The sequence below is a fragment of the Ailuropoda melanoleuca genome, chromosome 13 (assembly GCF_002007445.2).
Source record: "Ailuropoda melanoleuca isolate Jingjing chromosome 13, ASM200744v2, whole genome shotgun sequence".
In the NCBI taxonomy this organism is placed as follows: Eukaryota; Metazoa; Chordata; class Mammalia; order Carnivora; family Ursidae; genus Ailuropoda; species Ailuropoda melanoleuca.
The window spans coordinates 75,622,705-75,650,176 of NC_048230.1; the positions used below are offsets into that span (position 1 = coordinate 75,622,705).

The following is a 27,472-nucleotide window of genomic DNA, read 5'->3' on the forward strand; positions in this document are numbered from 1 at the left end:
CTTAGTTCTGTGTGCTCGGCATCAGCTTCTCCCCACGGGCAGTGCCAGAACCTAGCGATGCCACATGGCATGAGGGCGCTGGGAGCACCCCACAAGGCTGTATGCACACAGGACACGGGGCTCTGCGAAGGCCCCGCCAACTTCCAGGGAAACGAATGTGTCAGGACCATGCTCCCTTCTCACCTGGACTCACAGTCAGGATGAACCAAACAGTCTCTGGTTTCTTTTGTCTGGTTATAGAATCTTACAGAGAGCTGGGAGGGGGGGTATTTCTAATTTTACAGAGGTCAGATAGCTCGAGAAGGCTGCAGCTCGCCCCTTAGTTCTCAGGACACAGGGCTTGGGGAGGGAGACCTGCGGCGCACACAGACATCCCAGATGGCGACCAGGTTCTAACCGTCTCTGGCTGCTCAGCGTACAGCAGTGCGCCCTGGCCAAGGCAACTGGGATCTAGAGCTCGGTAATAAGTGTGAAACGCCTAGGAGCGGGTTCCTTACAGAAGCTGGACTGTGGGGTGGGGCAGTCACAGGTCTGTGTAGAGAGGGGTGGAGAGACCCATGGGGAGGACTCCAGACCCAGACCCTACTCGGCCTGGGGGACCCGCTGTGGCCTGTCAAATCCACGAAGTCCGCGCCAGATTTCCTCCAAAACAGAAGGTTTCTGTTGCTTTGGTTTAAACCACATTCTTTACTGTAAGAGTGACATTTTCCTGTAAGGAGTGGGATCATCTCACATCTAGAACTAGTGCCGTCTCCTGCTCCCATTTCCACCTCCCGCCCTGACCCTGAGGTCCACTCTCATCATAATAGCCAAAGTGAGCCTTAAAAAATACGCTGATGGAGGGGTACCTGGGTGACTCAGTCGGTTAAGCGTCTGACCCTTGATTTTGGCTCAGGTCATGATCTTGGGGTCGTGGGATCAGGCCCCACATTGGACTTGGCACCGGACATGAAGCCTACTTTATATTCTTTCCCTCTGCCCCGCCCCCCAACTCGCACATGCATGTGTGCAAGCACATGCCCCCTCTCGCTCTCTAAAAAACAAAAAAAAAAAACCCCAAAAACCACAAAACCCTGATGGAGCCACAGCCCAGGGGATGCCCTTTCCCTCATTCTCTGGAAGCTTCCGGGGCCTGCATGACCTGGTCCTCCATTACCTGGAGGACATCATCTGCTCTTACTACCCCCATACTCGGCTCCTGCCCCACCAGCCTCCTTGCTGATGGGCAGCATGTGGCCCTGCTCTCATGACAGGGCTTCACACTGGCCGTGTCCCTGGCCTGAATGCCCTTCCCCAGGGGGCCTGCCTGGCTCCCTCCACCTGCCCTGTTCAGGTCCTTGCTCAAGGTCATCTTCTCGGTGAGGCTCAGCCTGATCCTATTTAACATTTACTAGGCCTCACTCCCAAAACCCATTCCTGCCCTGTGTTTTTTTTAATACTTACTACGCTTACTGTCCATGGTTTGTCTTCCTCTGTCTAGAACGTGAACACCAACAGCGGGAATTTTGTTTTATTCACTGTTGTACCCCAAGTGCCTACAACAGATGCCTGGCACAGGATTGGTGCTTAGTATTTGTAGAGTGCCCATGAAGCAGTGACAGCACTGAGTGCCTGGCCGCCCAGGCAACCCAGGGAGGGAGACCTCCACCAGCATTCCAGAAACCCATCAATGAGAAAAAGGAGATTGGGGGTGAGGGGAGATGATCTCAGAACTGGAAGCCTTCCTTTCGGAATTCACGGTGGTTAGACCCATCGATGAAATGAATCAACACTTAGACGCCCAACCATTTAATTAGAAAAATAGCTGTACCTTAGTAATTCCCAAAACTCCAATGTTGGGACTGGATGAAGTCGAGCCATTCCCAGTACCAAATATGCCATCAAGAACACAGGAGAGACCCTCCACGAAAATCCCCCTAAAATGTAAAGGAATGGGGGAAAGAGAAACATTCATTCAAAGGGGGAAACACTCTGAAATATGCTCTAAGTGGCTGCACCCCAAAGGCGACGTGCGTGGCCGGGAGCCTCCGCACTCCGGGGAGGGGTCAGAAGCGCCTCGTCTCGGGCCCCACCCCAGACCCGCTGAAGTAGAACCTGCATTTTAACAAGATCCCCCACGCTCATTCGACTGTGAGAAGCCCACGTTGGACACAGGTGTTTAAAAACCATTCCAAATTAAAGGCTTTTAGCCAGAAAACAGAGCCATTTGTTGGGATCTAAGACAAATGAGGGCTGTCTGCTGACCTGATTCCTTTACTGTTAATAGTTTCATCAGGAAGGAAATGCTTTGTAATTCTGTCAACATCAGAACTTTTTAAACAATTGATGTATAAGTAACTCAATCATGTGCAACATCCGTTAGAGAAAGTTGTGAACACCAGGAGTGTGAACACTAACAGCACCAAAGCCAGACATGCTAAGACACCAGGCCCCTGGATCTCATCACATGCAATCCCTCTGGAAGGGCAGCAGCTGGCTGGGCAAGGGGGGGTGGTGATCTGCGCTCTTCTCTGAGGCCTCCACAGCGTCCAATTCGCTCTCAGCATCCAGAAACTGAAGACCAGGTGTGTCGAGAAGATAAACCCCACAGACCATAAGTCTCTAAATTCTGCAGACTGTACCTACTCCTGCTCTTCTTGCCTCTCTATATGTGAATTATAATTGCGAATAGATGACACAGCATGTACCCTTAAGAACAGTTAAGGAAAAGAAGAAATCAAAGGGGACATCCATTCATGACCCTAAATCAAGCAAAGAACAGCGGCAGTGTCTCACATCTGTTGTGGTGAGTTTAAGGTCTGGCACGGTCTCAGAGTGTCTTATGTGACTGTCAAGACGGAAGGAAGGGTGGGAATTGCCCTCCATGCTACAGATGAGCAAAATGGGGGCAGTGCCTTGTCCAAGGACAGACAACCAATAAAGAGCCCTGATGCCTGGCTGCTTCCGTGCTGAAAATCCTTTTCTTCTCCAGGATCAACCAAAGAGCCAAGTGATGGGGCACTGGGCCCAAGAAGGACTCCATTTTCTGAAGAACGTACCTGTTTATGGCATGGATGGGAGGCGGCGGGGCACAGGATAGCCTTGCACAGGCATAATAGTCCCCAATGGATTCAATAATGCTGGCGACGACTGCGCTGAGCATGCCGATGACACCGGCCGCAGAGACGGTGGGCAGCCCCCACTGAACTGCGGAAGGAACACAGGCCAAAGTCATCAGGACATCGGAGGACTCTACACGACACACCCAGTTCCGAGGCTCAGGGAAAATCTTTGTTTATTTTTAAACGTCATGCATCAGTGCCCTAGATGCCTGGGGACAGTTCCTGAGTCAGACGGAGATGGCCACAATCAGGACTGGTCTGTTCTCTGTCTCTATGAAAAAGAAAGTGGTTAGAAGAGGAGGATGCCTCTCTTCCTGCTTCAAAGCCACGCTCGGTGTCTACTAAATTACAATTTAACACAGCCTGCTGGGGTAGGAAATGCTGTTGGGATGGGATATTTGTATGAAGAAGATTTTTAACCCTGCTGTGCAGAGCATGGCACAAAACAATGGTGATCTTGCCCAGGGGGCGGCATTAAACAAAAAATCAGTGAAAAGTCACCCACTAAATTTAAATCCCAGCAGTAAAGCACAGCACCAGATACAGACAGCCCTCTAATGTAAGATCGGCACGATTTCTTTTTTTTTTTTTTTTAAAGTAAACCATGTTATGGAAAATTAAATAATTTCCTTTAGGAAAGCAAAGAGAAGTTCCCAGATCACCGTATCTTGAATATCTGGATTGCCACACGAGCCACACAAGGGAACCTGGGTTTGGGAAGAGAAAGAGGACAGGAAGTAAGGTGTGCAGCTAAGCCTGGGATGTGTGCGAGGGCAGGACTCCTCCTGCCTGGGACCAGATGGGGTGTGCTTGGTCAACACGGCATTCCCGGGTGGGTTTGGAGCAGATTTTTCCCATGCCGGTAATTTCTTTATCCAGCAACATTTTGTATTTTCTAAATAATCTTTCATATAGTTACCTTGTTACTGACACAGCCTTGTGGTTTCATTTTAGTGTCTTGATTTGGGGGTGGGGGATACTTATTTTGCCATTTATTGTTTCTTCAGAAATTGCATTTCTTAGTCTCTTTACTCTGTTCTCTTATTTTTTTCCCTTTTGCCAGCAGCCCTCAACTTTGATTTTTAAAATCTTTATTCCATCTACTTCAACATTTTAAATTGTACTCTTAAATTTTTGATCCCTCTTCCTTCAGATCATTTCTATATACAGTTGACACTTGAACAAGACAGGTTTGAACTGCAGTGGTCCACTTACTTGCAGGTTTTTTCCAATAAATGCAGTACAGTAGTATAAATGTATTTTCTCTTCCTTATGATTTTCTTAATAACATTTTCTTTTCTCTAGCTTTTTTTTTTATAAGGATACGGTACATAAAGCACATAACATACAAAACGTGTTAGTTGACTGCTGACGTTATTAGTAAGGCGGAATTCCAGTCAACAATAGCCTCTCAGTAGTTAAGTTCTGGAGAAGAAAGTTATACGTGGATTTCTGACTGTGGGGGGGTGGGGGTGCACCAACCTCCCCACTACCCCCTACCTGTTCAAGAGTCAACTACATGCGTGCATGTGCACATGTGAGTGTGTGTGTGCGCGTGCGTGTGTATGCGTGTGTGTGTAAATCTTCTTGGCTTCCAGCCTTCTGTCTGAACTGTTATTTCATCTCTCCTTTTAACTAAAACGCTTAATTTATGTTGCTTCTTTAGAGCAGTTTCTCAATCTCAGGACTATTGATATTTTGGTCCCCAAATCTGTATTTTCACAATTTTTCTCACACTAAACACTAAAGACCACTGCTGTAGATAGCTGAAAACCTGTCTCCAGACTAATGCTGTAGATAGCTGAAAACCTGTCTCCAGACTAAGCCAAATTGTCAGAGTGCACCCTCTTGCTCTCTGGGGGTGGCTTTCTGCCCCAGGAGCTGTGGCAACGGAGCAGCTCGCGGCAGTGAAGGGCTGTGGTGAAGGGGAGCCTCACAGCACAGGCTGCCATCCTGGGGCCAAGTGCCGGGTCCACTCGGCCACGCCCCCTCGTGCACAGGCCGGGGGACCCCGGGGAAATCTCTTCGGTCTCTCAGCACATGCGCAGCCGCTCTTCCCCAACAGCCCGCCCTGTGTTCCTCATTTGTGCTCCTCTTGGGACCGGCCTGTGTAGCAGAGAAGACCTCCCAGCATGTGCCGTGGGGCTTCTTCCTACCTGCCTCCCGCACCTCCTCCTGACCGCCCCGCCAACCAGTTTAATCTCATTTTATCTCGGATTATACATCTGTTTACAAATGCATTTATTCTCTTTTTGGGAAAAGCGATAGGTATACATAAATACATCGTTAGAACATATGATCTGATGAGAATGTTATTTTAGAAAGAATAAACTTTTTAAAGTATAGACGTGTCAACGAATGAAGGAACAACTGCCAACATCACTGTAATTTAACATGCTTGGAACAGTTCTCTTTGACCCAACCTTAATATTCTTGGCTTTTCCTGCTTTTTCTCCTTATCATCATAAAACGTGAAGATGTGGCTGCTACGCAGGGGAATAACTCAGCAAACCCGACTAAGGTCAGCTTTCGGTTCTAATTAAAAGGTCCGAGTGACAGGAACAGAGTCTTTACAACAGAACAACCAAGCCATTAACCACTGGATTCATGCAAGTCACTTCTGGGGCTGGGGCCTAGAAAGTATTATGCGTGAATCCAGCCTCAGCTTGGGACTGCACCCTCCACCCCACACACCTTGCCAAGGGTTACCCAACACTTAAATTATAACTTAAGAGCCATCTTCCACCCATTGGTGAGTATCAGTTTACCTCTGACAGCTGTGACCAAATAAAAAACAAAGATTATAGCCACCCATTAAAAGATTACACAAATCTCATCATGCTTGAGCAGCCGGCTGGCTGATCTTAGGCCTCTCCGACTCAAGCGTGCTCTGTGTGGGCGGCTTCGGTACTATGCAGCTCTGTACTTGCCCTCTTCAACCCTGGCAAGAGACCCCTTGTCCAGGATTTCATCCCAGGGGAACCAAAAGAACTAGCTCATCTGGGAAGGGTGCTGGCGGGTCTCTGAGCATTAGGGACAGCCCTCTGGGGACAGGGCCTCCCCCTGTCCGCTGCCAAATCCTCTGAACGGTAAGACCTTCATGGGACATTCTAGGACAAAGAAGGCTTTTCAAAGCTGCAGAGCATTCTCTCTAAGCGGGGCTCTCGTGAGCTCCTGACCCCTCTCCCTCTGGCCGCCAGAATACTTACACGGGTATGGGACCTTAAACCACGGGGCTACCAGAAGCACACCCTGCCTGGCGTCCGTCCGAGCGTAGAAGCCGTACTTGGTGCTGTCGGGAGGGAAGACGTCGGTCACTGTGAAGATGAAGCAGAGCAGCCAGGACACAAGGATGGCCAGGATGATCTGAAATGGTCGAAGGGAAAAGCTCCGTGAGGCCAACAGCGGTGGTGGATGCTGGCAAAGCACACACCTTCCTACAGTCTCGATGTCCTACCCCAGAACTTCCGCCATAGTCAGTACTTTCCAGAAGAAAACAAACTACAGATCTGCTGAGAGCCTATTCCTGAATGGAATCACATTTAGAGAGAGCAGTTTTATGGAGGTGAAGTTATTTTAACCCCCAGCCTGGCTAGAAAATAAGAATAATGGACAATGTGCTTGCTGAGGCCATGGGAACACAGATCTCCTTCTGTCTTAAGAACAGTGTCTTCCCTCACACTCCCGAAAGGATTTCAAATCAGAACCTTCTGCTGCTGGTAAACCTTAAGCCTATGACAATTTTGTGGTCAACAGTACCCTGATGTTACCACCCCGACCTAGTTCTAAGAAGACCTGCTTAAAACTTCCTTTCACATAAACAAAGGCAATACTGTCAGAAAAACAGAAGTGACTACTCACAGGGAACATTTTGAAAAGCTGTAACTTGTATGCAGTCCATCCTTTCTTGGATTTGTAAATTGGGAGAGGAAATTTAACATTTCTGGCATACTGAGAAAACAATAATACTAGGAAAATTGTCCTGATGAGAGAGAGAGAAAAAATAAACTAGGTTAAAGGCTGTCCGTCTGTGTTTTAAAATAACACTCAAAACTTCAACAGCAAAACTGACCATATATCGTCAATTCACTTCTCTAGAAAGCTGCTAGTCCTCTGAACTGTTACTCGGGAAATCCTATCTTTTGGAAATGCCATTTTGGGAAAGATATTAGTTCAAAGTATATCTTGATACTAAATGAAACTGCCATATGAATGCTTCGGCTAAATTTTCCTTAACAGAATAAGAAAACTTGAAGAATGCACATACTCAGGAGAGATGCTCACACTGTGTAAGCGGAAAAGATAACCACATACAAGACAATGCACACTATAATGACCACCACGAATTAACTACAACACAAGCACTTGCCACACGGGCACGTACACGCAGGCACACGTGCAAACAGGTAAGGAGGATGGGGTCCAAAATGCTCCCACGGATTGGCTACAGGGGCCAATATATTTTGAGACTTTTCTACTTTCCTGTGTTTTCTGATTGATGTATCAAGAGCATAAATTGCTTCAAAAAGCAAAAAGCTTCAACATTTAGGAAGGCTACATACAGAATTAAGTATTAATGCTAATTCCTGAGAGGTCTGTGTGTGTCAGACATCACGTGAAGGTCGTCCTGCCCATCATCCCAGCCTTCTGCAGCAGCAGCTTCTAGGACCATCCACGTCCCAAACAGACAAAGCCAGCAGTCCAGGATCACGCAGCCCGAGTTTGCAGGGCGGGCCAGGAGGTCTAGCTCTACCACCTGGGCTCTGAACTGCTTTGCCACACTGTCCTAAGAGCAGGGATGCTGGGGCTGGCTCAGAAGGTGCTCTACCTTGAGCCCCACACTACTGACCCAGTTGCACTGAGGATCATAGGCAGCAGCGACGTCAGGTGAGTCCCCGGCGGCAGGACCCGACACGTCCTCATCTGCCTGCTACCAAGCGTGCCAGGTGTGGGATGGTTTCCCACCGCTGACACAATGAAGGTCTACAACGATGTGTTTCATCACCCACAGGGACTCACTCTCACAACCTGAGGGAGAGTTGGCACGAGAGTGGGTTCTCAGTCAAAGCCCAGCTTAATTGTTCCTGGGCACAGCTCCAATTGCGGAGATGGAATTATCAGCTCCGCTGACAGCTGGTCAAGTACAGCCTCACCGTCACATTCCTAACGAGGCCCGTGGTCTATAGCCAGCTGGAGAACAGGCCATGCTACTCCATCCTCTCCTCATCTACCCAAGTGCTTTGCTCACCTGGTGATGGGGGTCTCAGCTCAAACACAAAGTCATCGAACCAGTACCAGTTTGAGGTTGGAAATATACACGGTGCCCAAGCTATTCCAATTCCCTCGGGGTGGTGAAGTTTAACAAAAAAATGTTTTATGGTGGGACACCTGGGTGGTTCAGTCGGTTAAGCGGCTGCCTTTGGCTCAGGTCATGCTACCAGGGTCCTGGGATCGAGTCCCACATTGGGTTCCTTGCTTGGCAGGGAGCCTGCTTCTCCCTCTGCCTGCCATTGCCCCTGCTTGTGTGCGCTCTATCTCTCTGACAAATAAAGTCTTTTTAAAAAAATGTTATGGTAATGATAGGTACTAAAACTGGTTTACTTTAAATTTAGATCAACAAAATGTTCATGTTCCAAAAAAGTGCTGATTTATTTCGAAGTGAACACTATGAGATCCCAAAAGGCCCCAAGTCTATTATCATCATTATTTCAGGCAACATGCACCTGTTATTGCCTGCACTGTGGTGTTCACTTTTTAAAGCATGTTTGTAAGGAGAGGAGGGACACATAGAGAATTCCAGGAAGGCCAAATCTGGCAGTGCAAAGAGTGGACTAGGCGATGACACCCCATTTTTCCTGCCACTCTAAAACCCATCCCCTTCTAATTTATATTTATCCTCAAACAGCCTGTGGGGCAGGTAGGGCAGGCAGTTCCATCACAGAGAGGCAGCAGCAGACGCTCGGAGGTGGGGGACATGCCCGAGCTCACACATCTTGGCCGAGCAGAGAAGGAAAGGATGAGCCAGCCCCAGGTGCTCAGGCCAGGGTTCTGTCCAACCACTGGTTTGCTGACCTTTTACCTCACAAATATTATGCAAGCAATGCAGACTAAAATGTAGGAAAATTATAAAAGGCAGATAAGCAAAAAGAAAGACAAAATCCTGAAGGTCACTCATCACCCCAGCTGGGTAACAATCATTCCGGCCTATAGATTCTGAACAGCTTCCATTCCCTGGATACTTACAGGGCGTCACTGGGTCCAGGGCACCAGGGTTTGAGAGGGACATGGGAGTGCCTGACATCACCCTTGCCCATGGAGCACAAACAGGTCACCATCTGACCCAAAATGGAATTATACTTCACAATGTACTTCCCAACAAGCTTGTAGCCCCTATTAATGCCACAACCTCAACAGATGGACACTGGCAAGAGTACCTTAGTGGCTACTTAGCATTCCGTCTTTGGACCTACCACATCTTGTTACACAGTTTCCATATGGTGTGACACTGGGAGCAACATAAACAACCGTGATAGATTGCCCCTCCTTGGCACTAGTCTACACATCTCCTTACGGCAGGTTCCTAGGACTAGAATGAATCTGTCAAACAGTAAATGCCTTATTAAAAAAGCTTTTCTTTTATTTTTTCCTTATTAAAAAGCTTCTGATATAAACTGGCAAATACTTTGAAGTTGGATGAATTTACAATCCCACCCAGATACCAAAAATGTCCACTTGCTACTCACTGCAATACACAGTCTTATACTTAAAAAAAAAAAAAAAAAAGATTTATTTGAGAGAGACTCACAGAGAGAATGAGCAGGGGGAGAGGCAGAGGGAGAGGGAGACAAGCAGGTTCCCCACTGAGCAGGGAGCCCAACGGGGCTGGATCCCAGGACCCTTAGATCATGACCTGAGCCCAAAATCNTCTCTCGCTGGCTGTCTCTATCTCTGTCGAATAAATAAATAATAAAAATCTTTAAAAAAATAAAAAAAAAATAAAAAAAAAATAAAAAATAAAAAAAAAATAAAAAACTGTCATTGTTTGCTTTATCATTCATTCCTTACATTACACATAAGAGTTTGTATTTCAGCATTGGTCACGGCAGCAAGTATTTTAAACAACAAGCATGGGAGTATCAACTGGGGAATGGTTTCACAAATTCCACACTATTTCATACTATTAAACATTGTGCGATTTTGCAAAGAATGGAGTAGATTTAAACCCACGGTCTTAGAGAAAAGAGCCCAACAAACTGTTGGTGAAAAGCAGATGATCCCGGGGAAGCTGCATGCGTTACCATGTTCGTATTTATGCGTACAGGGCAAATACGAACTTTTCACTAGTTAATCATGACATTGTGTTTTTTTGAGGGGTTGCTGTGTGTGGGAGGAACTATGATTTTAGATTTCCCTGTTTAATTACTGTTAAACTTCAAATGACTAGAATTTTAATATATTTTGGGGGTAGAGATGAAAAAAGACTTGAGTATGTGGTGATGGTACATGGGGGTTCATTATATCTTTGAATAGGTTTGAAAACTGCACAGAAGAAAAGTAATCAAGAAAAACGATTCCCATCCGGGACCTATGCTTGGAGTTGGAAATATCACCCCATTTATCCTTCCCTGAGAACCTGTTTCTAACAGTGCCTCTCTACTGTCTGATCTACCACCACTGTTAATAAAATCCCTGTGAAGGGGGCCTGGGTGGCTCCATCAGTTATGCAGCCAACTCTTGATTTTGGCTCAGGTCATGATTTCAGGGTCCTGGGATCGAGCCCTGTGTCAGGCTCCACCCTCAGTAGGGAGCCTGTTTCTCCCTCTCCCTCTGCTGCTCCTCCAGCTCGCTCTCTAAAATAAATAAATCTAAAAAAAAAAAAAAATTCCTGTGAATATGCAGCATTTTGATAACTGGGGAGGGTAATCCTTTTTACACACTAATTAGCTATTTATATGTCCTTCATTTGGTTAAATGGCTGCTCATATCATATCCTTCATTCATTATTCCACCAAGACTCTCTCCTTTAGTTAGTGAAACTATAAATTAAGGACATTAGCCTTTTTAATGGAATTTGTTGTAACTATATCCTAGATTCATTTATAATTTAGTTTCAGTGCATTTTGATAGGAGTTTTAAATGCATCAGTAGTAAAAATCTATCAATCTTTCTCTTTTCAGTATCTGCTTTAAGAAAGATCTTCCCCCAGGGGCGCCTGGGTGGCGCAGTCATTAAGCGTCTGCCTTCGGCTCAGGGTGTGATCCTGGCATTCTGGGATCGAGAACCACATCGGGCGGCTCCTCGGCTGGGAGCCTGCTTCTTCCTCTCCTTCTCCCCTGCTGTGTTCCCTCTCTCGCTGGCTGTCTCNCCACATCGGGCGGCTCCTCGGCTGGGAGCCTGCTTCTTCCTCTCCTTCTCCCCTGCTGTGTTCCCTCTCTCGCTGGCTGTCTCTCTGTCACATAAATAAATAAAATCTTTGAAAAAAAAAAAAAAAAGAAAGAAAGATCTTCCCCCGGGTATCTGAGTGGCTCAGTCGGTTAAGCACCTGTCTTTGGCTCAGGTCATGATCTCAGGGTCCTGGGACTGAGTCCTGCATTGGGCTCCTTGTTCAGCGGGGAGCCTGCATCTCCCTCTGCCCCACCCCTCACAAAAATAAACAAATAATCTTTAAGAAAGGAAAAAAAAAAAAAAGACCTTCCCCATTCCATGATTAAATATCTATGTAGCTTTTCTTCTGGCACATTTATTGTTTTACTTTCTATACTTAAGTCTTTAACTGAAATGTAATTTGATATAAACTAGGAATCTAAATTTTTTCCAAATAATTACCTAATTTTTCTCACATAATTCTTCTATGCCCCACTGATTTCCAATATGACTGCCATCATACACTAAGTATTAATTTTTTTCTTGGTTCTATTTCTATCCCTCCTATTCTGCTCTACCAATGTCTATCCTTCCCAGGACTACAGTATTGTTATTAAGTTCTGAAATGTCTCTTAATTCTTGTTAAGAGCAAGTCACCATTCCCTTCTCTCTGACCTTTCTGGGAATGATCCATATTACCTTATTTTCTTATTCACTAATTAGCACATCCAGAACAACCTTAAATGATACTGGTAATAATAAGCATGCTTCTCTTGGTTTCTGATTGCAGCAGTCAGGCCTGATATTTAAGTCTTTCACCATTAAAGGATGAGGCACTTAAAAATCTTATTCATGAAAGAGCCTCCTATCCCCAAAATGCTAACAGCTGGGAGCAGAGATACAGACTGCATTTGATTGATTTAGTTGTCATCATGTTTTTTTATTAATTAAATCCACCATGGGCCTATAATGAACTTATTAAAAAATTTTCTAGGGACGCCTAGGTGGCTTAGTCAGTTAAGCATCTGCCTTCGGCTTAGGTCATGATCCCAGGGTCCTGGGATTGAGTCCTGCATCGGGCTCCTTGCTCAGCGGGGAGCCTGCCCTCTGCCTGCCACTCTCCTTGCTTGTGCACACTCTTTCTCTCTGACGAATAAATAAATAAAATCTTTAAAAATTTTTTTTTCTAATATTTAATCATCCTCGAGTTCCTAAAATGACATGCATAATGTGCTGGCTTTTTAATTATTATCTATAGCATCATCTTCCCAAACCATGTTTCAAAGAACAGTCTTCCAAAATATGTTACTAGATACGGCACTAAAAAAATACATTGTGTGTGCAGAGCTGGACACTAAGGCCTTTTTCAGAAAAGAACCTTCTGCACACTTGCATTTTACAAGATCTCAAGAAGGATTCAAGTAGAGAAAGAAGCTGAGCTGTAGCCTGCTACTACCTAAACATATCTGAACTGAGCTTGGCGCTTTATACCAGCTCTAGGGAGTAAAGAAAATGCTGGTCCAGGCTCTCCCTTTTGTATTAGCTCTGTCAGGATCTGCCATTTAGATATAATTGGCTGGGAAGTTTTCCTGGTTTCTCAAAGTGCCAGAACCACTTAACCAGTGCAGGAATTCTCTCTTCCTTGAAATATACTCACCAGCTACTGGAGCCCAGAACTTTTTTTAGGGATAAAATCCTTTGACAGTATTCTTGCCTCTTCCTGTAGTCAGGGGTGTACTCACAAGCCCTAGTCCTCCCCTCGCTTATTACACGGTGATTACTGAACACCTGCCCTGCGACAGGTGGTGAGCCAGGTGCTGGAGGTGCCGTGGGGACCGGCGCTGAACCGAAGCCTTACCCTCACAGAGCTGGTGTCCCAAGTATAAAAGAAGCTGGCTGGAAACTAAAAAACATGACACCAGAAAGAAAAAGCTTGACAGAGGATGCAGAGATACAACTGAGGAATTTTCCCATGAATAGAGAAAAAAATGAAGAAATGGAAAGCAGAGGAAGGGTCTGGGAGGTCCAACGTTCTAGAAGTTCGAGACAAGCGGGAACGGAGGGGAGGAAGGCATCCATGAAATAATATTCAAGAACATTTCCCACCCACCCCCCCCAAAGTCTGAGATTCCAGAGTGAAAAGGCCCCAAGTGCCCAGTGCAAGATGTAAGTAGAACGAGGGACAGCAAGGGAGGTTTCAGACACAGACAATGAAAAGACATACAAGCTTCCAAAATTCTAGCTTGTGTCCAAGTAGAGTTTCAAACAAAGGAGACAGGAGTGGAGAGTGGCCAAGCACTTCACAGGGCTGTGAATGGACAGGAAGGGAGCAAGAGAGAAGCTGGAGACCAGTGTGGAAGCAATGACTGAGGGTGAGCACTGTCAAGTGGTGGGACTGGCTCTGAAGGTGAGGCAGAAAGATGACATGCACGTAAGGAGAGAGAGAAAGCAAAGAGGCAGGGACAACTGCAGGGTTTCTGGCTTCCATCAACTGGGTTTGTGTCGTGGCCCTGAGAGCAAGATGGTGGGGGGGGGCTGGTTTGAGGGGGAGGGGGAGTCAAAAGCTTGACACTTTCTCCCTTTGAAGTCTGAGGTGTCTTGTGTCATAGCACCTGGAGGGTGCAGGCCAGGGCTTAGGCTTAAAGTGTGGTGTCCAGAGGTCTGGGCTGCAGGATTCTGTGGAAGTCACCAGCATAACAGAGCCTTGCTGGGGCCGTGCACTAGAGGAGGTCCCCCAGGGGAAAAGCATGCAGTGGGGAGGTGGCCCAGGACTAGGTTCTGAGGAACCCCAACATTTAGTGGCCAGGGTGAAAAGGAGTCCATTTTGGATTTTATGCTTTTCTGGAAACCATTCATTTTACTAATTTGCTGTTGTTATTGTTTTTAAATTTGGGGACAGGGAGCATAGCTAGAACTCTTCCTCCCTGGATCTAAGGTTTTATCCTCCATTTGTGCACTCACTCCCTTCTCTGCTCAATTAGCCTTGCCAGAAGTGTGTCCACATGCTGTTTTCCAAAGAACCAACGCTGGGATTTTCTACTTCTGTTTCTTTCCTATTCTTGTATCTGTATTAATTTTTGGTCCCCTGCTTCCATTAGGCTCATTTTTATCCTGTTTTTCTAGTTTCTAGAGATAAACTCTCATGTACTTTGCCTTTAAGATTGTGTGAGTTTTTGTTTTTTTTTAAAGATTTTTAAATTTATTTATTTGAGAGAGTGAGAGAGTGGTGCGGGGAGAGCAGAGGGAGAGGGATGAGTAGACTTAACCAACTGCGCCACCCAGGCGCCCCAAGATTGTGAGTTTTTTTGAGAACAGCTCTGACTGCTCTGTGGGAATGGCTGGTTCTCATCATCATCTTCTCAATTACCAGTAACTGTGAAGTTTCAATTTCCCCTCTGACTAGGAGTGATTTATATAATAGCGCTTTCCAGATTCTAAGCGGTCTGAGGGTTTTGTTCACCCTTTTGCTGTCAGTTTCTAATTTTACTGTATGATGGTAATTACACTTTCTCCTTCTTGGAACTTACTGCACTTCACTGAACAAACATTCTCCCATGCCCTTCTACACACCCATGCTGGTGTGGGCAATACTGACCAACCTTCAGTGAAATGAGAAAATTAAGAACAATCCTGGACATTTTCACATACCTTAATTTGTAAGGATAGAGGGATTAGAATTACGCAAGGGCACAATTTACTTGTTCCAACACAGATAGGCAGGATTAAGTGTTACAGGGTAAATTCTGGTCAGACTATTTGGGCTCTGAAAACCATCCCAGCCACTTACTAGCTGTGAGAGCCTGGGCACCTAACTTTGCATATCTTTGTGCCTCTGCTTCTTTTGCTGTTAAATGGGGGTAACACTGGTGCCCACCTTAAATCACAATGTGTATGAGTGTTTGGTAAAGCACTACGAATGCAGAGGCTCAAGCATGCTGTTGAACAATTACAGAGGACGTCACAAAACAAAAACAACTGGAAACGCCCTTCTACTATCATTTACTTTGTCTTAGAAAGTTCACTGGTCGGCAAAATTCCAGGTTTTGCACCATGTCCCTATGACAAGATCAACTCTTACATGTGCTCTCCAGGCACACAAAAAGAATGTGGGTTCTATTTGTGGTATACAGAGTTCCATGGCTCTAATAATCAATCTTATAATATTACCAAAGTCCTGGAGGTCTTTACTGACGACACAGAAGGGGTAAGTGACATTTTTAATGGACTTGCAGTTCCATGCTGAAGGACCAGCAGTGACTGGCAGGACTCTGGTACAGGCAGGAACCCAGGGAGTCATGTCTCCTTCAATGCCAACACCCCCACCTGCAGCATCCCTGTCTCCTGCCAACCTGGAAGGTTTTTTTGAGTCTAATCTAAAGGATTCAGCTTCTCGGTATTTCCACTCATGTGCAGGAGACTTGGCATGACATGACCTCAAAAGTTAAAAAGTACTGGCATCACTATCTTACACCCCCTTCCTAAAGCCTGAAACCTTACAACCTTCCCTCTACACATCCCTGCCAAACAGGTCTTTCGAATACCTTGACTGCACGTCACTTCCCAACCTCTGGGTCTTAAACCCTTCAATAACTTCCTGGCAAGAAACAAATCAAGTTTAAACTATCAGACTATTCTTACTTTAAAAAACAAAAAACAAAAACAGAAAACCTATCTCCTAAGGTCTGTGCGGTGGGAAGGGGAGGTGCTGACAGTCTGTTCGAAGTGGTCTGGAGCACTCACAGCATGGCGATGCCCCAGTGCTTCCCCGCTCTCTCTCCTGCCGCCTGGAAGCCGGACAACCCGATGAGGGCCACCGTGGGCGTAATGGTCAGGGGCCCGATGTATTTCAGCAGAGCCCCCGGCAGGCCGAGGAGGCCGATGACCACTTCTATGAGGGAGGACATGATGATGGCGCCCTGGATCTGGAACGAGAGAGGGCACAGACATGAGCGTGAACTGCTTGTAGATCGTAGACTCCGTAAACGTCACCTGCAACCACCCTGGACAGTTCTGCCAAGTAGCGGGTTATTATTTAACAGGCATGACGCAGCTGGAAAATTCCTGAGGTCTCAAAAGAAACCAGTGGGGTGAGCGGGGTCTAGCCAACCTACGAATGACCTGGTTGACATAGGAGCATTACAGAAACGCGCACGGACTGACGTACAGCTTCCCTGCCTCCCCAGATAAGTGAGAGATTCATCATTCGTGCTCAAGACATGGGACATTCAAAACCGGCCTCGGAAGAACACTCCAGCACAAATTCTAGAATGAGTCCCTGAGGGACATTTAGAAGGTAGTATTACTGACACAAATTCTAAAGGAATGCTTCTGTTGTGAAGAACGTCTGTATCTGTGCCTGTTCTGAACTAATGGTGAAAGATCTTCCAGGTTTGGGAAGATCTGGGTAAACGGTCAGCCATTCTTCACAGCTGACGAATTCCGTGCCCTGTTCTGTTCAAGTGCGCCACAGCAGACAAGTATCTTTAATTCTTCCCACACCCGGGCAAATGCAGGCGGGAACGAAGAGTTCTGCTGCCCCTAGGCCAGCCTCTGTCGCTCCTTGAGAGGCAGCTGCACCCCCCAGGCCGGTGACGCCAGAGGGTGGAAGTCTGGTCTGTGGGTACACAGTGGTGGGGGGGAGAGGGATGAAGGGCAAGAAACAACACTGTCTGGTTGCACAAAGCATTTCTGCATGCTTTGTTTTATGGTGATGGCATCTAAGTTTAATTTCACAACAGAAATAAACATGTCAGAAGTTGAAAAGGAAAAGGAGGGCTTAGTGCAAGTAACTACAATTTCTCGGGCACAGCCAACAGTGAGGCGGGGAAGAAACACAAAGAAGCCAGAAGCGGACAACGTGCATCTTTTACCTCGCGTATCCGGGGGTACCAGATGTGCTCTGTGTGTAGCAGCTCTGTGGTTCCATTGGACACTGAAACATCTTGAAAACAAAAACAAAGACAACATTTTTTGGAGTGACACTGATGTTTCACAGGATATATTCATTTTACTCTTTAGTAAGGAGAAATTTCTTCCCCATTTTAAGTATATTTGTATAAAATACCCATAACTAAAATTTAAGTTACAACAGTATGGCTTACCATACTGAAAGGTGGATTCCCCAACACTAACGTTAACCAAACTGATTCACCGACTGAGAGCTCCCAGCGTGTCACAGGCTGACTGAACTGGGGATGCACGTTGCTAGTGCCGGCCTCCCACAAAGACCAACATTTGCAAGCAGCTGAGCTAACTGAAATGCCTTGAGAGCAAGGTTGCTGACTGAGGTTTTTAAAACTGAGAGAAAGCAGAGGGCCTTTTCCAGTTCCTAAATCAAATCAGTGGTCACAAACTAACTCCTAGGAGCAAGGAAGGAAACAAAGGTTGGAAAACTTTGCTCCTAGAACCAAAATAACAGTATTTTGAGAGTACAACAGGTCTGATTTTCTCCAACCCCCATCTGATTTTTTCCTGACCTTATCAGGTTATTTAAGGATCTCTGTAATCACTAATCGGAGTGGGGAGGGGAATGAAAGTCATTTGCAGAAAACCAAAGCAGCCAGATCCTTCAAAAGCAGAGATGGTTCAGAGAAGGGATGCTGATGCAGCAAAGAGAGTGATTACTGGTGGTTCATAAAATCCACTGAAAGAAAGAGGCAGAAAAATAGCACAAACGTTGCTCTAGTCCATTCCCATGTTTATCAATTTCATTAGCATAGAGAAATGAGGTCCTTCCTGGTCCTTACTTGCTCTGGGGTTAGGGATGAACGAGTGGGGAGAGAGAGAGAGACAGAAACACGATCCACAGACTGGAGTGTTCTAAGCGGTTTGTTGGTTTGTGTGTTCTGTGCCCGATTCCAAAAAGGATTTAAGGCTGCCTAGGGCAGCATGTCCAGGCCTCCCTTCTATCGCCTGCGCTAAGGGACCCCAATGACATACGTGGAAATAACTGCAGTTACCTGTGGTGTTACATTTCCATTTATCTAAAGACAGGATGGCTCGAGCAGGGGCCAGAAATGCAAAAGCACTGGCCTGAAACAGGGGTAACCTAAAAGAAACGAGACCAAAACCATGATCACGGCATCAGGAACTACCGAGGTAGTTCACGATTTGACAGCTTAACAGTCTTTTCCATAGACCCACAGCACATGAGTAAATGCAGGCACGCACGGGAGAAAGAGCCCCGGTCCTATACATAGATCTCCTCTGCACATGGCCAGGGCCACCGGCTTCTCCGTCCTCCCCTCCTGCTGCTCTCCCCACACACAGCCCCGGCACGGGCCCAGGGGAAGCCCTGTGGTCAGCGCCCGCACCCCAACACCGGGCCCTGCCAGCACCACCTCTCCCCTCGGGGGTCGGGGATGTCGGGCGTCTCACTTTCCTCCTGAGCTTGTGAGCTCCTTCTTAAACACCGGTGCGTCCTCCAATTTACCACCCTCCTCCTCCTCCCCTTCACATCCTTATCATTATCACAGAGAAAAAAAAATCTATCTCCCCCTGTCATTCCATTTTGTAAATCAAAAAGCTGCCCTAAATCCTAGAGGATATGTGTCATAACCACGTTAGTGATCTAGAGCTACTGAGGAACGGGAAACTAAGTTACAAATCAACAGGAGACATAGTATCCTGCTTAATCATAAACAACTCAGGGAGCGCTCTAAACCCTATTTTCAAAGAACCCAGAAAGCATGTGGACTCTGTTAAACCTCCTGCCTACAACCCCCAAACACCATTCAATTACATTTCAGATACTTCCTCTTGACTTTTTGAACACCTGAGCTACTCAAATTCAAAAGATTTTGCCTTTTCTTTCTTGAATGTGTACAGCATATGAAGGTAGCTTTACAGGCTAACATAAGAACTTGATTGCTATTTTTAACATACATTATTTTCAGGGTAAAATATAAAAATGACTCCTTCTGTTGGCAGGGCTCCGAACTCCCAGATGTCCAGATCCTTCTGAAATACTCCCCAGCGGCCTTGTATCAGCGTCCTGGCCAAGGGACGGGCACCCGGCACATACCCCTCTGCGCTCTGACAGCACATCCTGCCCCGACTGGAACAGGAAGTGGGCTGAGAGAGGTGGCTCTGGCTGAAGGGTAAGTAGTCACGTTACAAGCCCAGAGCTGGCACAAACCTCTCTGAGCCAGACAGGGTCTCAAGGCTCTCTAGCTCTCCTGGCTGTTTGAATCATGCAATGAGATCAATTGAGAGTAGGCAGGATGCTGGCTCTAGGGTGTAGAGGCGGGCTGCATGGTACAGACCAGATACGATGTTGGCAGTCACTCGCCCGGGCACGCCCTCCACCAACCATCCATCTATAATTACCTGCCGGAGGGGCCCAGAGCTCAGTACCATCAAAAGTGGGAGTGAAAGTCACCTGAAGTGGGAATGTATATTAAAGGAAAACACTGTTTGACTTGATAACTTTATAGAAATGCCCTGAAAGGGCAAAGGGAGGACAACATCTAATCAGGAATGGATGCCGTCTCAAATGGCCCAAATAACATCTGCTTTACTATCGTTTCAGATTTCAAGCAACACATCCCAGGGCCAGGTAATGTGGATTGCATTTAGAGACCTCGTCCTGGGAATACTACAATCAACACTGCACTGTTGACTCACTGGACAGGAAGGTGAAGACTAGCTCTGGGTTCCACTCCCGGTGACGCGAACTAGTCTTGAACTCGTCTGGACATGACCATCACCTGGGCACCTTTCAGGGCAAACATTTTATGGCTTAACCATGACCAAAGTCCTGAGAATACAGCTGCAAAGAAGCTCCTTCATTTCAAGCAACCGGAACCCTGCATTCCTTTGAAAGTGGGTGGGAATAGGAAACCCCCACATGTGCTGCCCCAGACTCCCAGGATGCTCTGGGAAGGGCCGGCTCACACGTTCACAGTTGAGCCACGCATGCACTGCCCGCCCCGCGCAGTACCAGCAGGAGGATGGTGGCCCCTGTATAGTAAGCAGCAGCAGTGTCCCAGCAGTTAAGGGTGGTCTCCACCACTGGCAGCATAAATGAGCGGCTTGATGGAAATATTCTTAGGGAAAGCTGTGACAAGAGCATATTATTTCATCAAACAAGAACTTCCCTAAATACAAAGCCAATGTTCCAAGAAAAAGATGGGGGGACGACAAAGCACTAGATATTCTCAGCTGCTGCAGGGGCTTTTTGAAGCCCTTCCTCAGCAGACAGCTGACCGAGCCCAAGGCTCATCTCTGCACTTCGGTAACACGCCTGTCACCACCTCGGGTCTCTGGGCTCCCCACGTAGGCAGGAATGCCTGCTCTTTTACTTTGTTCTGGCGCCTGGAAGGGAAACGAATCAGACTGTGCCTTTCTCTACACCAGGGGCTGGCAAGCTAGCCCACGAACCAAATCTGGCAAACGCCCCTCTTTGGGAGGAAGGTTTTACCGGGACTCCACCACTCCCATTTATTTGCCCGTTGTCTGCAGCTGCTTTGGGGCTACAGTGGTGGAGTCCAGTAATCACAACAGAGACCACAGAGCCCAAAATGTTTATTGTTTGTCCCTTTACAGAAAAAGTTTGCTGCCCCAGTGGATAGGGAAAGTATTATCTGAAACACGGGAAGAGGTGGTGGGTTTTTGCAGATGAGTTTTTAAGGTTAATGGTGTCACTAGATGTTAAGAGGAAAAAATCTGAGCAGACAGGCACCTTTGTCATGACACATTCCCATGTTGGGCTCTAGCCTTACTTAGGATGGAGAAAAACCTAACCTCAGCCTTACTTTCTTTAAAACTCTGCAGAGGCATCCCACTGCCTCCTCTGAACTCAGGAGAACAGAGCCCCCGGGCCCCAGGCTCTTCCTCACCTGCCGCTTCACAGGCATACACTCCAGCTTCTTGACTCTGAGCCTTTGCTCTTCTCAGTCATCAACTCACTTCCAACGCCCAATTTTTATTCCTCATTCAAGGCACAGAGAAAATACCATCTCCTCCAGGAAATATTCCAGGATCTCCTTCTTTGGATTCAAAGCGTGTTCCCCTACAAGTCAGGACTTTCTGCCCATGATTTCTGCAAATTACCCTACACGTTGCCAGGAAGCTGGTTCATGATCCCTGGGGCGCTGCATCTCACCCAGGCCTGGTTCATCAGAGTCTCGGATGAGGCCTCCAATCTGCATTCTGAACAATCATTTCTGGGTGAAGCTGAGGCACTTGGCACCACAAAGACAGACGACCCCTGTAACGACCCCTGTACCAGTGAAGGGATTTACCGTTTTACCCCTGGACTGCCAAGGAGTTTCTGCCGTGTGAAGGACACAGCTAGCCATGGCCACACACGAAGCCGGGGACATCTGTAGGAGCAGTCACCGACCTAAACTAAAGGGCCAGAAGCACTTCACACATGGGACGGGCTACAAAGAGTCCAGGCAGAGGGAAGAACAGGCACAAACGCGAGCCACACAGCAGCCCCAGGAATCCTCCAAGAACTGCAGGCACCTGACTATGGGTGGGGGCCAACGGAAGGCCAAGGCAGACCAAGGGCAAACGGCCCACCCTGTGCCAGCAGGCAAGAGCAATCTTACTCAGAAAGGACCGCTTTGGAGGATCTGGGGAAGGCGACCTTAACCCCAAAATGTTTTCAGAAGGCACTCCAACAGGCTGTAGCCTGACTCCGTTTGTGGTCTGTGCGTCCCTGACCCACTCTTGCTGCCGCGTCAGCTCCAGCGTGACCTGCCAGCTCAGGGCAGGTCTGCGCACGCACCTCAGCCTTCGTAGCTCCCTTCGTAGCACTCTGTGCTGCTGAGCTCCCTCCATGTGGACCTGCCCTGACAGAAGCTGGGCCATTTCACCCATCACCACACCCTCCTACATTAGCACTTTCCCATATCATACCCAAGGATGACATTAATTTAACAATGTCATCTACCATTCAGGCCGTATTTATCTAATTATTTATAAAAGTGCTTATACCTGCCTCTGCTCCCCCAAATCCAACTGGAGTTCCCATATTGCATTTGGTTGTCTTGTGTCACGTTTAGACCCAGGCTAAACACTTCTGGCAAGGAGACTGCTCGGGTGTCATGCACTTCCTATTAGAGCATCCCATCAGGAGGCCTCCTGGTACATCAGGTTGTCCCAAGAGGTGGGAAAGCCCGGTTAGGGCAGTGACTGCTGGAACTCTCCATTTAAAAAGGACCCGTTTCCTTTTCTAATTAATAAATTATCTATCGGGTGATTCTTACACTGTGTGAATATTATATTCCCAGTAGCTTTATTAACATTCTTACATAGGTTTAAAAACTACATTTTTCCATTTGATCATTCTATCCACATTTAATTAGTGGTCTTTTGTAAAGAAGAACTTGTCTTTTTGTTCAACTTCATCTCCCTTTTATTTTTTGAACATCATCGTAGATGCATTAATTCCTTTTTCATTTAGTTTTATAATTCACTTCTATGGCTGTTATAAACTGTCCAAAACTTGCCCAAAGCAGCCTGTTCGAGCAGGTTCCCCTTCTTTATGACATGACTCTCCCCCACCTTATTCTTTGAGCAGGTCTTTGCTTTCTGGCATAAAATACTCCAGGGTCAACATGCACTTTTCTCAGTCCTGGCCCTGCAGTCTACTACTCCAGGAAGCCCAGTTCAATTTAGTGGAAAACGGGATTTAGAAACCAAGATGGAACACCAGGTGCACTCATGGTTACTTGGGTGGCATTTAGGTAGTCAACAGGGCTAGGATTCATTTTTGAATCGTGGGGTCACAATGACACCTATAGTTCAGCCCAGTACCCCTGGATTACCTTCTTTCTTTCCATATTTGTATCTCTCCTTTTCCTACGCTGAGTGTCCTGATTTCCATCACCATCAACATACTTCATTTGCTTTATCCTATAACATCACATAGCACCTACTAACAAGACTACTAAGATCATTAAGACTATTAAGATTTCGAGGCGCCTGGGTGGCTCATTTGGTTAAGCACCTGCTTTCAGCTCAGGTCATGATCTCAGGTCCTGCAATTGAGCCCTGCCTCGGGCTCCCCGCTCAGTGGGGAGCCTGCTTCTCCTTCTCCCTCTGCCTGCTGCTCTGCCTGCTTGTGCTCTAATAAAATCTTTAAAAGAAGACTATTAAGATTTCTATTTTGTCCTTAAAATACAACCCATTCAGGGCATGTAAAGTACTGTGTTTTGAAGTCTGTGAATGAATTATTTTCTGTATGGTTAGCAATTTGACATATAGTTAGGCTCACGTGTTTCTGTAATTCAATTTTAGGATTTGCTTTTCTTCATCTTTTTAGATTCATGCTTTGAGTATGTTGAACATTTGTACAGTTTAAAAATCAAACCATATAGAGAGATATACCAGGAAAGTCTCACTCCCATCCCATCCCCTCTGCCCCACTCCCAGCTACTCCCTATAACCATTTTCCTTAACTCCTCACTTATCCTTATTCCTTCATGCATGCGCTCACACTTTTTTGCAACTTGTTTTTTCCTATATGTCCTGGAACTTACTCTATGCCAGTTCACAGAGATCTTCCCCATTCTTTCTCAGGGCTGCATGGTACTATACTGTGTGATGTACAAATAGCAGCCAGTCTCCTACAGATAGACATTTAAGTTGTTAAATGTTTTGCCATTACAAACGATATGGCAATAAATAACTTTTTGGGCATTATTTTGCCTTTGTGGGAGTGTATCTTCAGAGTAAATTTCTACAAATGGGATTGCTGGATCAAATGGTAAATGCGTATGTACTCTTGATCTTGGAAAACTCTGCTTTATAGGGGTTGAACTATTTTCACTCGTGACAGCAATGTATACGAATGCTTGTTCTCCTACAGTCTTGCCATCAGAGTGGCTCATCAAAAATTTTTTTTGTGAATCTGACAAAGGTGAGAAGTGGTATCTCAGGGTAGCTTTAGTTTACATTTTGTTTTTATTATAAATTGACTTATTCTTATATAGGGAGAAGGACTTTACTGTGACCTGTTCATGTCCTCTGCCTTTTCTTCTGCCTATATAATTTTTGGCATCTTTTTAAAGTACTTTGACTTTAGGAGTTCTTTCTATATTAGAGATGTTGGACTTTATCTGTGATACATTACAAATACTATCTCCAGTTTGTCATTTGTATGGTATATTTTTACGATGTAAAGTTTAAACATTTTTTATATTTAATGTCATCAAATTTATTATTGTTTTGTTTCTGGGGTTTGAGTCCTAGTTTAAAAGTCTTTCCGTACTTTTAGGTTATAAAGGAATTTGACCTTGTTTTATTCTAATACTTATATAGTTTCATGATTCTTGCACTTGGATTTCTAATCCGTTCTGAGTTGATTAAAAAAAACCTCCTCATTAAAGACAAGTGTAACCTTTTATCTTCAAGTTTGTGCTATTCTTGTTCTACAGGCAAATGCCAAAATTAGATGAACTATGCCAGTCAGCACTTCCAATTACAGAGTCCTGGAGATCCTCGGCAGGAAGCAGCCAACTAGCTTCCCTCCCAAGCCACAGCTCACAGCCGGAGGCTTTGTCCCGACAGAGCACAGGAATTTAGGAGGGCTAGCTGGATACGATTCTGATAACCTCCTTGTCAAGCGTGATAGTATCAACTATTTCCAGTCAAGAGTTTGTTAGCCTAACACACTTTTGCGGAGAGCTGAACTTGTTAACCCCACATGTACTAAGTGGGCTCTGCCAGTCTCCTAGTCCCTGGGAGCATCAAAAATACCTACAGAGAAACAGCATGTCAACTGAAGGCGAAATCACCTGGAAAAGCCAGTGTTGAAGGAACTAAACTTGAACAGCCTCAGTGGAGAGGTAGCGGGTGCTCAGGCTGCAGGAGGAGCTGGATGAAGTGCCCTAACCATTTCCTGATGGCCTGAGACAGATTCAGGGGCCCATCCTGGCCAGGAGATGCAGGACTGTGGCCGAGGAGTGCACTCAACCACCTGCTACCCGCCTCAAGGACATGCTGCTCAGACAGACAGCCCAGCCCTTGCCCACTGCATCCCCCTCCACCCCCTCACCTCACCTGCACCCGCCTGCCTCCTTCCCTTCCAGAAGGCCCACTAAAATAATGAGAGCAAACAGGCAGGTGTGGACAGGTTCCAGGCATTATCTCATTTGATGCTAACAATTTCACCATTATTAATTACCATTTTACAGATGAGGGAAGGGGGCATTGAGAGACCAGGCAGCTTATCCGAAGGCTGGAAAACAGTGGAACAGGAGAGATGCTAGCTCTGAGGCCAAAGCTCCCCAATACAGCTGGTTAGGGGACCGAGGCAAAGCTCCCTCCAAGGTCATTAGCTCCAAGTTTTCACTGGCTCTCAGTTCTGTAACCTCCTACCCAAAATTTAAGTTAAATAGTCTTTTTTTTTTTTTTAGGGGAAAACCCTGCAACCTGCTACTATATGCCTGCTTCATGTGACAGAATATGAAAGTCTATCACCCGCATGGTAATTTTGGCAAACATGTTCACCCTGAATCAACCATGCCTCTGGCCCCATCCCCCAGTGTACAACAGAGAAGGGGGATTATCGAAAAAAATCAAATACCACCCAAGGACACAATCAGACAAATTCAGACCACCGGATGTTCAACAAGACAACTAGCCTGGGCACTTCGGGAAGGCAACAAGCATTACGGAGGAAAGATGTGAGGACAGCTAATTATCAAGAGACCAGAGAGACGCAATAAACCAATGTGCCACATGACCTGGACTGCATCTGGGTTCAGGAAAGTGGGGGAGCACGAAGGAAGATATTTTAGGGACAGCCTGGGAAACTAAACAGCCTGCATGTTAGATGGTATGGTGGAACGACAGTGCTCTCAGGTGTGGTGCATGGTCACAGGGGTCCCTCAGTCCTAGGAGAGTGTTTATGGGTGAGCTGGCACGCTGTTTACAACTCTACTTCCAAGCGGTTCCAAAAACTGCACGTACACCCCAAATACATGCACGGAAACAGAATATGGGAGGCTTCCCAATCTCCCCCATCCCCAGTCTAACCACTGCTTCCCTCCACCCTTGTAAGTTTTATGAACAGTTAAGAGTTCAGAGCCCCAGACCTGAGAGCTGGAGGTATCCTGCGGCCACGCCGTACTCAGTGAGTACACATCATGTGCAGGACCCAAGAACTCAGGAAGGTGAGACAGGGGAGCACCCTCTTCAGGACAATCTGGTTAGAGAACAGGCTGCTGCATCAGCTACGAGGACAAGGACGCTCTTGGCCCAATCCCTACCATTTCTCAGCGAAGAAAGGCTCTGCAGGCCTGTGATGGACCGGAGGGGCTCCTCTCGGAAGGAGCCAGCCCACCTGCAGTCTTTTCTTTAGTGGGAGAGCTCAGAGTGAGGCCTCCCAGTCTTTTGCCCCAGGCACCTCTTGAGGTAACCCCCAAACACAGCACCTGCCACACCTCAGGGAAGGGCTGTGTGGCAGACGAGGGGCAGGGTTAAAGGGTCCTCCCTCACCCCCGGCTCTGCACTGACACCCGGGGTGAGGGGTGAGGACTCAGGAAAGCTCAGAGCTGTACCGAGACTTGGCCTCTGTTTTAAGAGGCAGCAGCAGCCAAGGTGATGCATCAGTTGAGTGCTCCCCGAAGCCAGGGAGGCGATGCTGCCGCTAGCTGGCTAACATTGTGGGGGAGGGCGGGGGCATCTGAACAAACTTGCCCTGATCTCTCCGGATTTCAAAGCTTCGCATTAATTCTTGGAACAAGCCTGAGGAGTTCCCCAGATTGACATCACAAACTAACCAGAATGAGAACTGTTGAAACCTCACTTGAGGGAACTCAGCAATGAAGGCCTTGATGAAAGCGAAGTGCAGGGGGTCAAGGTCAAAGGGCAGAACGAAGAAGGAAAAGGCAGGGTGGGGAGGAGGGAGGCGGCAGAACACTGTCCCCAGCAGGCAGAGGCTCCGGGAAGCGCTAAAGCCAAAGGAGTCACATGGCTCAGGGGCTCAGACCCACCGCCACCATTTCCAAACAGTCACGTCCCCAGAGGAAAGGAAAGCATTTCACGCAGGG

At 46.7% G+C, this 27,472-nt stretch overlaps 1 protein-coding gene across 2 annotated transcripts in view; it reads right to left on the reverse strand.

The window, feature by feature from the left end:
* Positions 1-27,472, reverse strand: part of SLC23A2 (solute carrier family 23 member 2) — a 108,151-nt gene that overhangs the window by 17,353 nt on the left and 63,326 nt on the right. For both annotated transcript variants that reach the window (XM_019805504.2, XM_034641727.1), the window contains exons 6-11: positions 18,425-18,513; positions 17,336-17,406; positions 16,206-16,387; positions 6,963-7,083; positions 6,311-6,467; positions 3,039-3,186 (exon numbers count right to left, since the gene is read on the reverse strand). In XM_019805504.2, the coding sequence (XP_019661063.1) occupies positions 3,039-3,186; positions 6,311-6,467; positions 6,963-7,083; positions 16,206-16,387; positions 17,336-17,406; positions 18,425-18,513 (768 nt within the window). The remainder of the gene's footprint in view (positions 1-3,038; positions 3,187-6,310; positions 6,468-6,962; positions 7,084-16,205; positions 16,388-17,335; positions 17,407-18,424; positions 18,514-27,472) is intronic.